The sequence below is a fragment of the Danio rerio genome, chromosome 3, assembly GCF_049306965.1.
Source record: "Danio rerio strain Tuebingen ecotype United States chromosome 3, GRCz12tu, whole genome shotgun sequence".
NCBI classification, from domain to species: Eukaryota; Metazoa; Chordata; class Actinopteri; order Cypriniformes; family Danionidae; genus Danio; species Danio rerio.
In genome coordinates, this window is record NC_133178.1 from 13,676,026 (window position 1) to 13,691,123 (window position 15,098).

Genomic DNA, 15,098 nt, shown 5'->3' on the forward strand with positions numbered 1-15,098 from the left:
ATATATATATATAAAGTTAAAGTTATTATTATTAGCCCCCCTTTGATTTTTTTTTTCTTTTTTAAATATTTCCCAAATGACGTTTAACAGAACAAGGAAAGTTTCACAGTATGTCTGATAATATTTTTTCTTCTGGAGAAAGTATTATTTGTTTTTCTTTTGGGCCAAAAAAACATTTTAATGTCAAAATTATTAGCTCCTTTAAGCTATATTTATTTTGATATTCTACAGAACAAACCATCATAATACAATAACTTGCCTAATTATCCTAACCTGCCTAGTTAACCTAATTAACCTAGTTAAACCTTTAAATGTCACTTTAAGCTGTATAAAAGTGTCTTGAAAAATATCCAGTTAAATATTATTGACTGTCATCATGGCAAAGATAGAATAAATCAGTTATTAGAAATGAGTTATTAAAACTATTATGTTTAGAAATATGTTGAAGTAATCTGCTCTCCTTTAAAAAAAAAAATGGGAAAAAAATAAACAGGGGGCTAATAATTTTGACCTTATCTGAACACACACACACACACACACACACACACACACACACACACACACAGTGGTGGAAATAAGTATTGAACACGTCACCATTATTCTCAAAAAACATATTTATAAAGGTGCTGTTGACTTTAAATGTTAACCAGATGTTTATAACAACAAAAGAGAGACATACTGTATATGAAAATAAAACAAATCTTATTTATTTGCAAATATAAAAAAAAATTAAATGAAACATGAAAAAAGTATCAAACACATGAAGAAAGGAAGGTTTAGAAATATATGGAAAGCCCAGACAGCAGCTGAAATCTCTCTGGAGTTATTCAGCTACCCTCTGCCCTTCCTCATTGTAAATAATATTAGCTGCTTCAGTCCAACATCTACAGTACATTAGCAGGATGATGAAGACCAGAGTGGACATGACAATGATCAGAAACACAGCCAGGGCAACTCTCAAATGCTTTCAGAGAAAGAAAAAAAAAAAACATGTAGAAAGGCTCAGCCAATCACCTGACTTGAATCTAATAGAAAGTACAAAATAAGATCAGTTTGCATGGACGAAATCCACAGAACCATCAAGATGTTTACACTCTGTTGAAGTCTGTGGAAAAATTTACACCTAAGAAATGCATGTGACTTCCTTCTCCATATAAGAGGCATCTTTAAGCAGCCTTGTATGTATATATGTATGTGTGTGTGTGTGTGTGTGTGTGTGTGTGTGTGTGTGTGTGTGTATCTTATTATCATATAAGAGAAAACCGTGTCATTTCCAGTCAAAAAACATTGAATAGTTGAATAAAAGTAAATTTAAGTAGGAATTTGTCAATAGTATGAATAATTTCCGGCTTGACTGTTTATGCGCTGAGTGATTTAGAGAAATATTGTACTTAATAATGCTGTAAAAGTGGACATTTTACACTCCAAACACGCTGTCCTTTTTTACTAAACTAGAATTTATGATTGGTTTATTTATGGGCAAGTTTATCAGTAGTTCTCACAATGTGATTTAAAAATGCGCTTTCCCTCTGTCTCAGATTTTTTTTGACACAACTTTTTTGTTTTAAGTGTATCTACATATTTCAGAAAAGCAGAAATACACTGAAACATGAAATTAGCCGATTAGCGGTTTCCTCACGCTGCTCAAAAACATCTTAAATTGGCTATTTAAATCACCACTCGTAATAATAGCTTGCCTCAAAGCAGCCACAGGATTTGATGGCATAAACTCCTTTTCCTTTCCTCGGCGGGTCGTGACACCGTGTTTCTGGGTCACTGTGCGAGTCTGCTGCTGCTGCCAGATGCGGGACAGCTCTGACTAGCAGCCCTGCGGCCTGGCTTTGACATTTATAGGATCGGGGGTGACACATTAATGCGGCGTTATATACGAGAAGAGCAAACCATCGCATACTTTCTGCTTTCATTTCCCTCATCCTTCGCACGTTCCAGCTTGCTGCCTGTCCTCCTCTTTTCTGGCTGGAGTGTACCGGGAAACAGAAGTGCTTGTGTGTTGGGCTTTTTCCCCTCAGCCCTTAAACGTCAAGCCAAGGCCTCAGATTTGCTCCTCAAGGTGTTTGTGTGTCAGTTTGCATAAACCTTTATTTACTCACTTGCATTTGGTTTGTGAGAGCGTGTTGTTTGATTCGGTTGGCTTTAATGAATCGGTTTTATGTGAAGTGTGATGATGGACGCGTATTTATATGTTGAGTTTAGCGGCTCTAGTGAGTTTTTTGTGGATTACTAAACTGGTATATAGATCACAGCATTGATTTTAAAAACTGTATGTCTGGACATTATGGGTTATTTGTTTGCTTGTACAGTTTACGGCTGTACTGTATACACTGTTTTGTAAACCGCAAACTACAATGGCTGCGTCCGAAGTCACCTACTACTCAGTTTACTGTATTTGAATTTAAACGTACTACTCGGCTGTTAGAAAAGAGCGTTCTATACACTATGAATGTGATTAGTATGAATGAAAATTGACATACTACATCTGCCATTTTGTCATCATGACGTGACCTACCCTTGTCAGTTGCATCTCTTCACTTCCATTCATGAATTCTCCTGTGGTGCATCATGGAATAGTGTACCGTCCATCAGATGTGCACCTCAGAATCTCGCCGGATGTTGTAGGTCATTCGGGTACTATTCCGACATACTACCTGGCTCGCATACTGTTTTCAACGTACTATATAGTATAGAAGTATGCAATTTCGCACCCAGCCAATCGGCCTCAAATATTGGTCAAATAAATCAGAATCACATGTATAAACAGTCAAGCCTGAAATTATACATACCCCTGGGAAATTCTGACATAAAGTTTTTGTTAAAATGGTTAGCAGACAAAAACATTAACGTTTTGAAGTGGCCGAGCCAGAGTCCTGACCTAAATTCAATTGAGAATCTATGGAGGGAGCTAAAGATAAGCATTTTAAACTCTTGCCAGAAGTAGTAGGTCATCTGGGTACTTCTCGCATACTGCTTTTTGAATACTATGAATTTGGACATACTACTCTGCTCGCATACTGTTTTTAGTGTACAATACAGTATGGAGATATGCGATTTCGGACGCAGCCAATCGGCCTAAATTATTGGTCAAATAAATCAGAATCGCATGTATAAACAGTCAAGCCTGAATTTATACTTACCCCTGGGAAATTCTGACATAAAGTTTTTGTGAAAATGGTTAGCAGACAAAAACATTAATGTTATGCAGTGGCCCAGACAGAGTCCTGACCTAAATTCAATTGTAAACCTGTGGAGGAAGCTAAAGATAAGCACTTCAGAATCTCGTCAGAAGTAGAAGAGCATCTGGGTACTTCTCGCATACTGTATTTTGAGTTCTATGAGTTCAGACATATTACTCGGCTTGCATACTGGTTTTAGCATACTATATAGAATGGAAATATGCAATTTCAGATGCAGACAATCTCTTTTTTTTCACCTTGTGACATAAATTGTTGATCTATTACAGTATGTTGTGGATTTAAAGACATTCAGTCTTTTCTTTCATTATTTTTTTCCTGTGAGTCTTGACCTTTATGATGCAGGGTGGCTGAAGCATGAACTAATTGTAATATTTGAATTTGATTTAATGTTTTTAATTTGATTGATTAACCGATATTACAAAATAATATAACCATTTTTACAAAAAATATTTCTGTTTTAAACATTTATTTAACTGTTAAAGTAGCAAATACTGATGTTACATTGATTTCTAAATAGTTTTGTGACTTTAGAAAGCTAAAGTAATGATGCTGAAAATGCAGCTTTGTTAATTAATTTCCTAATAATGTGTATTTAAACAGAAATTTGATCATTTAAATTATAATCCCAGGATGTCCTTTAAAAAAAAAGAGTAGGGGTTCAACCCTAGCATCCTGGCCAAATTTGCCCACTGGCCTCTGTCCGTCTTGGCCTCCTAACCACCCCCATATCACAATTGGCTCCATCACTCTGTATCCTCTCCACCAATCAGCTGCTGTGCTGTCAGCTGTCTGACGCAATATGGCTGCTGTTGCGTCATCCAGGTGGATGCTCACACTAATGGTGGATGAGAAGATTCCCTCCCAAAAATGTGTACAGCGCTTTGAGTGTCCAAAAAAGCTCTATATAAACATAAGGAATTAGCTCCATTTCACCATTTTACAGTTGTTGTTTTTTGTTGAAGCTTCTGTGAACATTACGTACTATGAATCAAAAACATGCCAACATATAGCAATGTACCAGTACTGAATGCATTCATAAAGCACTAATAACTTGTGTTTTTTTTCTTCTTCTTCTTTCGTATCACTCGTAAACCTGACAAATAAAGTAAATGCAAGATGTTGATGCTTTGACACTTTTCTTTGAGATTTGGTGATTGAGACAGACAGACAGACTGACGAGAGCTGTTCTGGGATCTGCTGTCATGGCATCTATTTTTTCCCACTTACAGCTGCATAGAGACCCTTCCCGGCCCTGTCCCGACCCTGTCCCACTCTTTCCTGCACTCCACTGCTTCAAAGCAAAGCTCGCAGCCTAGAACTGTCGGCACGGCAAACAAACCAAATCATTTAGTTCACCCCAAAATGAAAACATGCTCACTATTTACTTACCCTCAAGTGCTTTAAACCAGTGTTTCTCAACCACGTTCCTGAAAGACCACCAACACTGCATATTATGGTCTGTGACACCCATTACAGCTTCTTCAGTCTTTGCTAATGAGCTAATGATCTGAATCAGGTGTGTTTGGTTAGGAGACACGGAAAATGTGCAGAGCTGGTGTTCCTACAGGAACGTGGTTGAGACACACTGGTTCAAATGTTTATGACTTTCATTAATGTGCTCAAAAGAAGATACTTTGGGGAACGCTTAAAACCTGTAACCATTGATTTCCATGTTGTTTATTTTTTCTATTATGAAAGTCAATGGTTACAGGTTTTCAACAGTTTTCAAATGATCTTATTTCAGGTTTAATGGAAGAAAAATAATCTTATAAAGGAGTAAATGATGACAGAATTTTCATTTTTGGGGCGAACTAACTCTTTAAGCAGTATTTCTTCTGGTTTTCCGGTTTAATTATCTACAAATCAGTAAAATGGCCAATGAGATCTAGTTTTAGAGAAGTTATATTTAAAATTAGTCATGTTTATGCAAAAAATAAATATTTGACAATAGGGTAAGACAGAAATGTACATCAATTTGTCTTACCTCACTGGCAAAATACATTTTCTTGTTTTAAAACGTTCTTGCTGGAAAACAAGACCAAAATACTAATTAAAAAACATTTTTGTTGCTGTGCAACTGGCTTTTCTATACTTCACGGCAACCAAAATCTACCCTAGCATTGTCTTATCTGTAGATTAATTTTATTTTTTTTAGCATTTTCATCAACCACTTGTAACATTTAAGAAGCAAATTTTTTTTAGATGACGATTAAGCAGAAGAAAACCCTGTTTGATTAAATCCACATCTCTGTTCTGCCATTTTGTTGATCCCATTTTTACCAGGACTCTCGTCGCCTGGTTCTCTTAAGAAGTCGGGGAAATTCGATTTCAGCGCTCTGTCCGGCCATACGAGGTCTGCACGCATGCCGTTCACCCATCACCCGCTGCCCATGCTGGCAGGTGTAAGACCAGGTGAGAGACACCAGAGTCCCTCCCCCATCCCCCACCTCCCACATCCCCCCCTCCCTGTCCCGCTCCCTCATGGATGTGGTGAAGTTCGGGGAGAGGCGAGCTCGTGTTTTTGGGTCGGGTGAAGGCGTTCGCTATTCGTCCCCCCACCACCCCCCACCCTCGTTCTCCTCTGTACCGAAGCTGATTTGTCTTTCTGTCTGTCTGTCTGTCTGTCTGTCAGTGTGATTGGTTGGTTTATTTGGTCTCTCCATTTCCTGACTTCATGTCCTCAGCTGCAGGTCTCATTTCAATCTCCTGCAGACGCCCGTCAGCTTGTAAACATGCTCTTGCGGTGATCAAAGTCACGATCCTCACTAAGTCCGTGCCGTACAAGACCCTCAGGAGTAAAAAAAAAAAAAAAAAAAAAACAGATATTTTTAAGGAAGTGTTTTATCATCTATTATTGATTGATCCGGATGGAAGGGAGAAAATTGTAAATGGGCCAACATTTTCTCAGAGATTCATTACAACATATAAGCTCTGAAAACAGACAGATTGATAGACCAATAGACAGATGAAGGGATAGATAAAATCAAAAGATGTTAACAAACGGGATGAACTGCAGTACAGATAGATAATAGGTGGATGAATGGATAAAAGATTGACAGATAGGTAAACAGTTGGGTAGGTAAACTGCAATATAGATGCATAGATAGATGGATGCATCAATGGATGGATGGATTAAAACTTATTACACCTAAATAAAGGATTGTTTTTGGCCTAAACTGTTATAGATTAAAAGGATAGTTTACCTAAAGGTAGAAATTCTGTCATTTACTCAACATTCGTTTTTTTTTTTTGTGAGTTTCTTTCTTCAGTTATTTTTTGTTTTTGCTTTTCAAGATGTTTTGAAAATTGTTGGAAACCTGTAACCATTGACCATTTAACAATTAAACAATGGTTGCAGGTTTCCAATTTGCTTCAAAATATCTACTTTTGTGTTCAACAGAATAAAGAAACTGTATTAAAAAAAACTTTGGAACAAACTAAGGGAGAGTAATGGTGAGTAAATTTTCATTGTATGGACAGACAGACAGACTGACACACAGAGAGGTAGATTGATGGATGGATGGATAAGGATAGATATGGATACATAGAACGATAGATAAGAACGATAGATAGATAGATAGACAGATGGATGGATGGATGGATGGATGGATGGATGGATATAGATAGATATGGATAAATAAAACGATAGATAGATAGATAGATAGATAGATAGATAGATAGATAGATAGATAGATAGATAGATAGATAGATAGATAGATAGATAGATAGATATGGATAGACAGATGGACAGACAGATAGATAAATAGATTGATGGATGGATGGATGGACGGACAGATAGACAGACAGACAGACAGACAGCTAGATAGCTAGATAGCTAGATAGATAGATAGCTAGATAGATAGATAGATAGATAGATGGACGGACGGACGGACGGACGGACGGACGGACGGACGGACGGACGGACGGACGGACGGACGGACGGACGGACGGACGGACGGACGGACGGACGGACGGACGGACGGACGGACGGACGGACGGACAGACAGACAGACAGACAGACAGACAGACAGACAGACAGACAGACAGACAGACAGACAGACAGACAGACAGACAGACAGACAGACAGATAGATAGATAGATAGACAGTTGGGCAGATGCCCTCTCGTTGTGTGGCCATGTGTTGTTTTGTGTTTGGAGCTGTTGTTGTGTAGTCTCTCCATGTTGGAGGGGTCTTTGGTGGCGGTAGTTTTGGTGCCATTTGCCTCTTCCTTGAAGCCTTGGCTCCGTCCCATTCCCTAATGGGATTAAAGTGTGGATGATGAAAGAGCGAAAGAAACCGAGGAAGAGGAGGGAATAGCGGTCTGCACAGCAGAGAGGGTGAAAAGCAGGGCTTTGGCTGGGAGCGTGGTGCCCGCGTCTGGGTTACAGCGAGCCTCTGTGAGTTGGCAGACTGTCCTAGGCAGCTGGAGGCCCCGCTTGGCTGGAGGACATAAGACCCCTCACCCCGCCACTCGCCATTGGCAAACCAGAGCGCATCATTACTTATATCTGCAGTTCATGCACAATAGGGTTGTGTTGATAACAATATATTACACATACTGTAGGCCGATATTCCATAAGTCAGTGTATCATTATAATGAACATGCACATGCTTGATATCTTGGCCAAAATATAGTGAATACTTATTTATTATTTACACTTGGAGTGATTTTACCGATTATTCAGCTTGATTTTCAAATGATGTTCATAACAGAGCCAAATGCTTCGAGACTTAATTGATTAATTTACTTAATAGTTCTTACATGTACATTTACACGTTAATCTGGCTCCCTACATGCTGAAATATTGAGGGAAAATTATGAGAGTATGTATAAATGTTATTGTACATTAACACAGAGCAGTACGGCTCTAGTAGGTAACAATAGTTAATTTAACTAAACTCACAATTAAAACTACCAAAGTCTTTTTTATTGTTCTTATTTATCAATTTTTTTTTCTTAGTTACTGTCTAATAATGCATTAAAACTGTTGTACTCTTATTTTGAGTCGTAATCATTTTATTTAATATAGTTTGTAACTATATTACAATATACTATATATAAAATATACTATACTATATATAAAAATTAATATTAATTTTTTAAATGAATATTAACATAGTAACACTGTAATAAAACTAGCTTTTTCTCACTGTTAGTTTAACATTAACTAATGAGACTTACCTATTGTACTTTATCATCCTTTTGCAATTGGTTGAAACCTTTACTCTGAATATGTTTATACTATAAAGAAATACACCAAGTACTTTTTTATTATGCCTGTTTTAGTAACCTTTTTTGCAACTAAAGTCAATGTCATGATAAAGCCCTATACTGGGATAAAAGCTTCAGCAATTCATTACAAGGAGATTTTGATAGCGTCATATAAGCCTACAATATACCAATGCTTATTTCTCAATATTTTTAGTGGTTTATTGGTTTGCGTCTTTTTCCTATTCTTATTTTTCCTTTGTAGAGTTGAGTTTGAAAAAGTTAAAGCAAACCATGAGAAAGACATTGAAACCAGCTGACACTCTCACTTGTCTGCTTGTGGCTGATAGACAGACGGTTGGAGTTTATGGACGCTGTTGGCAATTTGTATTAAAACCAATCATCCATTATATCATCCATTACCAAATGTGACTAAAGAGCACTTAAGGGTCCTTATTTGTATGTGTGCATGTGTGCGTCTATATACAGTATATATATTTAAGTTTGGGAGAAAGCAAATATCAACACATTGTCTTTGAGGCTGATTACTTTGATTAATGCAGCATTGATGTTGTTGATTTTTGTATCTGCTTAAGGACATTAATATATTTTGTTTTTCTTTTAGTGTTCAGATACAGTTAAATTAAAAATTATTATCCCCCGTTTATTTTTTTCCCCAATTTCTGTTAAACGGAGAGCAGATTTTTTCAAAACATTTCTAAAAATAATAGTTTTAATAACTCATTTCTAATAACTGATTTATTTTATCTTTGCCGTGATGACAGTAAATAATATTTGACTAGACACTTTTATACAGCTTAAAATGACATTTAAAGGGTTAATTAGGTTATAGGCAGGTTAGGGTAATACTAATTAGGCCGGTTTGTTCTGTATAAACACACACACACACACACACACACACACACACAGGAGGACCTAAAAAATAACCTTAATAACCTTAGCCAAATTAAAAGAAATAAGACTGCCCAGAAGAAATTTTTTTATTAGGAAATACTGTAAAAAATGTCCTTGCTCTGTTAAACTTCACTTGGGAAATATTTTAAAATGATTACGATTTTACAGGAGGGCTAGCATTTAAGTGTTTCTTTTAACTGTATATATATTTGTTTGCTTGAGTGTGCATATGTAAACAAGGATGCGGTATAAATTCGATACATCGCTAATCAGGCTGCACAAAATATGGCTTCAGCATCGACATTGCAATGTGCGCATACGCAATAGTCACATCACTGGATCTGCAATGTTAAACCAGCATCATTATTGACCAGAATTTGAAAGAAGATACCAAAACATTTATTATTTTTGTGTGCCCCCTTTGAAATTTTTTCTTCTTTTTTTAAATATTTCCCAAATAATGTTTAACAGAGCAAGGAAATTTTCACAGTATGTCTGATAATAATTCTTCTTCTGGAGAAAGTCTTAGTTGTTTTATTTCAGCTAGAATAAAAGCAGTTTTAATTTTTTTTTAAACACCATTATAAGGACAAAATTATTAGTCCCTTTAAGCTATATTTTTTCGATAGTCTACGGAATAAACCATTGTTGTACACTGACTTGCCTAATTACCCTAACCTGCCTAGTTAACCTAATTAACCCAGTTAAGCCTTTAAATGTCACTTTAAGCTGTATAGAAGTGTCTTGAAAAATATCTAGTCAAATATTATTTACTGTCATCATGGCAAAGATAAAATAAATCAGTTATTAAAGATGAGTTATTAAAACTATTATGTTTAGAAATGTGTTAAAAAAAATCTTAAATCCATTAAACAGAAAATGGGGGGGTGATAATTCAGGGGGTGAATAATTCTGACTTCAATATATATATATATATATTATATTATATATGTGTGTTATTATATTATATATATATGTGTGTGTGTGTGTGTGTGTGTGTGCGTGTGTGTGTGTGTGTGTGTGATAAGGAATATTATCACTTGATTATTAAATTTGTGTATCTATATATTGCTAAACTTCCAGAAAATGATTGAGCCCTGTATATTTTCTATTTACAGTACTGTTGCTCTACTGTGTTTCTCAGTGTTTGTGATTGTTTTTTTTTTTTTATATTTTATGTAGATGCACTCCCTTACACAATCATCCCGGTGTATCAAAAATGATGAATTCTTTCCAAATAGACTTTTCATTTCATCTGGTGGAATTATATATTCAGTATCACTATATATATATATATATATATATCATAGAGAAAGAAAACATCACAACGTCAGTTTTTTCAATATTGTCCGGGCCTAATCTCTAATATCGACATACTTTTAGATTCCCATTATTGCGCATTTCTGCTGTGTGATTGATTCTTATAGAGTAAAAACATAGAATGAAAAGTCCAGAGCGTGATGTTATTGGCATAAACTTTATTGCAATTCAATATAAGATGGTTTATCGGCCCAGCCCTAGTTTGTCCTCACTTGTATTAATGGAGACAAACACACCATTTCTCCTGAACTGATTTCCATCTCTGTATTCTTGTGCGTCTGTTTCTCATTTCGGCTCATTACTACTATGCTTCTCGTTGTTCCTATAATAATGTTTATATATATTTAACCTGTGTGTCTCTGTGTGTGTGTGTCTGTCAGCAGGAAGTCCCCGCGCCTCTGCTTCCTCCCTGCACTTCCCCTCACCCTCCCTCATCCAGCAGTCCAGCCCGTACTTCACCCATCCCACCATCCGATACCACCACCACCCGGGACAGGACCCGCTCAAGGAGTTTGTGCAGTTTGTGTGCGCCGACGGATCTGGACAGGCTAGCGGTCAGGTAAGAAGAAATCAACTTCATTGCTTTAACGAATGAATACCGGGAATTGCATCCTATGGTAATAGTTACACTATTATAATGTATTATTATCTATCTTATTTTAAACATGCACAGAACAGGAAACACTGCATGGTTTTTAACTGAGCCATTGTCACTTTATTGAATGAGGATTACTGCTGACTAGTGGTGTAACGGATCACAAATATCACGGTTCGGATCACACTATGGTTTTTGAGTCGCGGATTGGATCATTTTTCAGATCAGCTAAAAATGGAGGAGATAAATGTCATTTGCTTTCCATTTATACTAAAATATTACAGTAAACGCCAATGGTTTAACAAACAGAACTTAGAACTTGTAATTTCAATAAAAATAATGAACCAGCTGAAAAAAAAAAGAAATTATTCAATAGGAAAAATGATCTTTGCTACTGTTGCTGTTAGTGCTAAATATAGAAATCTTGAACAACAGGTCATATTTATTTCCAACTAATAATTCAACAATTCACACATAAAACTTCATGCTTACTAACAAGTGGATCATTTTTGGAAACCTATTCAGTGACATAATTTTAATGGTTGTTTGTCGCCACCTATTGGTTAAACAATGTAATTGCTACAACATTCACCAGTGTCAAGTTCCATTAAACAGTGATTTTAATCTTTACCATAAACATCAGTGTTTATATCTGAACTATAAACTGTTCTCCCAGCACTTCTGTGTTATTGAATTGTTTGTAACAAACTGAAAGTGTAAAAACTGAATCTCTCTTGATCAAACACAGATTTGACTGCAGCGCTTCGAAGGATTGATGAACATATGCAAATCGTTGTCATTTATCATTCATGTTGCGCAGGTTTCAATTGGGATCACAATCTTTTAATGGTTAATTCTGCAGCTTTACACTGAATGCATTAATGCAGGCTAAACAAACAGTGACAGAAAACACCTTTAATAACCTTAAAAAGTATTTAGGGCCCACCACAATTTTTTCTGTCATCATTATATTTTACAGGGAAGCCTAAATGCTTTCATACAACGTTGTTTAAATGACGCGGAAGGCGATCTCTCTTGCAATTGGCACGTATGTTCCGAACTGTGTGTTGTGATCCGTACACCCCTACTACTGACTGCATACTACATGTTATAATATAAGGAAATATCAATGATATATGCAGTATGCCACTGCAATACAAGCATTGTTTAACAGAACTTCATAGTTGTCATATTTTGTTAACATATCTGCCTTATGAATTTAATGGATTTTTTGTGAATAAAACAACAATTTAAACTATATATATATATATATATTAAACTGTTTACCAACGTGAACACAGCTAAATTAAAGTTATCAAGCATTTAAATATATAAATAAATATATATATATATATATATATATATATATATATATATATATATATATATATATATATATATATATATATATATGATTTATTAAACTATACATTTAAAAAACCATACTACGTTAAACGTGAATCAAGCTCCTCGTGTGATACAGTACCTGTAAACTGTCTTCCCGATAAAAAGCAAATATGTGCGTTCCTTGTCTCTGAGGCCGAATAATCGGTCACTGTTATGTATTTTGTGCTTGTCTAGACGATCTTGAGTTAATCTCTCCTTCTCTGTCCACTTCCACGATAAAAACCCATCTGCGCCACGGCTGACCACCTTTCAGCGTGGCGTGCCTCCCCTCCTTTTTTCTGCTTCTCACATTTTTTTTCTTCTTTTTTTCCGTCAATGTGGCTTTTGGTTTTGGTCATTTTTTTCGCGCCCTGATTTAGATTTGACATCATTCCATGGACCAAAACTCACCCTTCCTTCATTTGTGCGTGCATTTCTTCCTCCCGTTCCTCTTCTTCCTCTTCCTTCCCTGATATCCTCCATGTTTTTTGTTCACTGCTCCTGTCTGTGCCTGTGGTGAAGTCGACACATAAACACTTTCATTTACAAAAAAATAAATAAATAAATATAGATATTCACCATCTTTTTGATTGTTTTCCTCTCAACACTCTCTACTTCCAGCCCACCAACCCTCCTCATTCTTTAATTTCTTGAGTTTTTTTGTTGGTTTAATTGGGGGCGAGTCTGCGTTGTGTTCTCCATCTGCGGGGTGTTGGGCGTTTCCGTACTCCTCACCCTGTTTGTGTCGTCTGCAGCCGAACGGAAGCGGCCAGAGCAAAATGCCGGGCTCCTTCTTACTGCCTCCACCCCCCCCTGTGGCGCGTCCAGTGCCCCTCCCAATGCCAGACTCTAAACCCAGCAGCACACCCCCCGATGGTGGACTCACCTCACCCACATCTCCGTGTAAGTGACCCCAAACCCCCATTCCACCTGGGAGAAAGCCAGTCGTCTAGCCAAAGCTGGGCCGTTTTTTCTGTTCCTTCACTTAACATTATTCACAATTGCCGTGATTTGTGGGTCAAAATTAGCCCTGTCTAAAAATCAAAGCAAAACCAATACAACTTTTTTTCTAGGTCTTTTTTTTTTTTTTGATGCATTCCGATTTTGAGGCAGAGAGTTTTGTGTCCTTATTGACGTTTTGTTAAAGTATGGAGCCAATAAAGGGATGTGGTGATGGGAAGAAATAAGATAGGAGGACAAGTTCCAGTGCTTTAACTTTGAATTGACTTCAGAAAGTATGTGTTCTCTTTCAAAGCCTTCAAGTTAACCTATGACACTAAAAGTATGACAGCTCAAAGTGTTGCGCACTGGATGTGCACATTCTATACGTGATCATAATCAAGCAATAAAGTACATCCAGGGGGTTGTTATCACAGAATAACACCTTTCAGGCTTATCGGCAGCCTGAAGCAAAGCAGAGCACTGTTGTATAAAACTGAAGGGCTTTTATTCTAAAAAAAACAACCACCTGGATGTGTTTTACTTTGCTTTTTACCTTTCTACTTGCCATAAAATGTAAACATTAGATACAAAACATTATTCTGAGCCATGTTATTTCATTAATTCTTTAATTAAAAACAAAGCTGACCAAAAATGGCTGAATGGAGCATACACTAACCTGCATATTATTCAGGCACAAGATGGTGCTAAACTGTCAAAAACAGTGCCGTGAAAGACAAATATAATAATATGAATTTATTCACTGACGCAGTTGTTAGCGGTTGTTATCTGGGAATAACATACTTTGGCATGTGGCACGGCTTGTCTAGTGTGCAACCCCCTTTAGGGGCTGATCACACCGAATGTGCTTTTCCGCTCTAAAAACGCAAGTTGCGCTGCACTGCCTGTTTTTCTTGAACATAAAAATACTAGTGCGGTGCATTTTTTATGTAGCTAGGCAATGACTGAATCAGCTGCGTATTGTGCCCAAGCATTGCTGTTGATATTGTTATAATTGTAATAGGGCTGGCCGAATAAAATTGGTATCGATATTTATTGACTGAACACCATTGTCAATATAGATTAAAAAAAATAAAAATAAAAGATTCAATGTCAACGATGTAGTTTTATAAAAATGTGGCTGCTGAGTGAGCCTAGGAAGAAATGCCAGTAAGCTTAGAGTATACTTTTTCTTAATTTCCAATGGAGGCGCGCAACTTGTACTTGTACTTTTCCGAATGCCGCAAACGCACTGCAACTCATGTAAGTAGAACTAACTGTAGGTAGAACTGTCTAGCCACAGTGAGGACATTGTAAATAAAAAGGATGTAAGGATGTCACCAGAGTCGCTTTTTGGTTTCTTTTCTTGTGCATCCCAACCACTAGCACTCTATATGAAAGTGAAAATTTTTAGCATGGGGGGTAATGTAGTCATTCAACTTAACAATTTGTAGTGTTGCAGTATGTATTTGAATAATGATGGTTAGTTCCTTTACTTAAAGCTCAGATTTGATCATCATA

At 36.7% G+C, this 15,098-nt stretch overlaps 2 protein-coding genes across 52 annotated transcripts in view; one reads left to right on the plus strand and one right to left on the minus strand.

Annotated features, from left to right (window-relative positions):
- Window positions 1-15,098, plus strand: part of nfixb (nuclear factor I/Xb) — a 287,289-nt gene that overhangs the window by 256,700 nt on the left and 15,491 nt on the right. For 7 of the 50 annotated variants that reach the window (XM_073943530.1, XM_073943532.1, XM_073943536.1 and 4 more), the window contains 2 exons: window positions 11,041-11,216; window positions 13,394-13,541. In XM_073943530.1, coding sequence (XP_073799631.1) covers window positions 11,041-11,216; window positions 13,394-13,541 — 324 coding nt within the window. 50 annotated transcript variants of the gene reach the window in all.
- The window catches only part of nme4 (NME/NM23 nucleoside diphosphate kinase 4), a 56,385-nt gene that overhangs the window by 4,561 nt on the left and 36,726 nt on the right, over window positions 1-15,098 (minus strand). Inside the window, exon 6 of one of the 2 annotated variants that reach the window (XR_012398211.1) lies at window positions 13,050-13,149. Coding sequence is in view for 1 of the 2 variants with exons in the window: in XM_017353700.4 (XP_017209189.1) it covers window positions 13,131-13,149 (19 nt within the window). In the remaining variant the exon portion in view is untranslated. Of the gene's footprint in view, window positions 1-12,653; window positions 13,150-15,098 lie in introns of those variants that run through there. The other variant, XM_017353700.4, reaches the window with a different exon arrangement.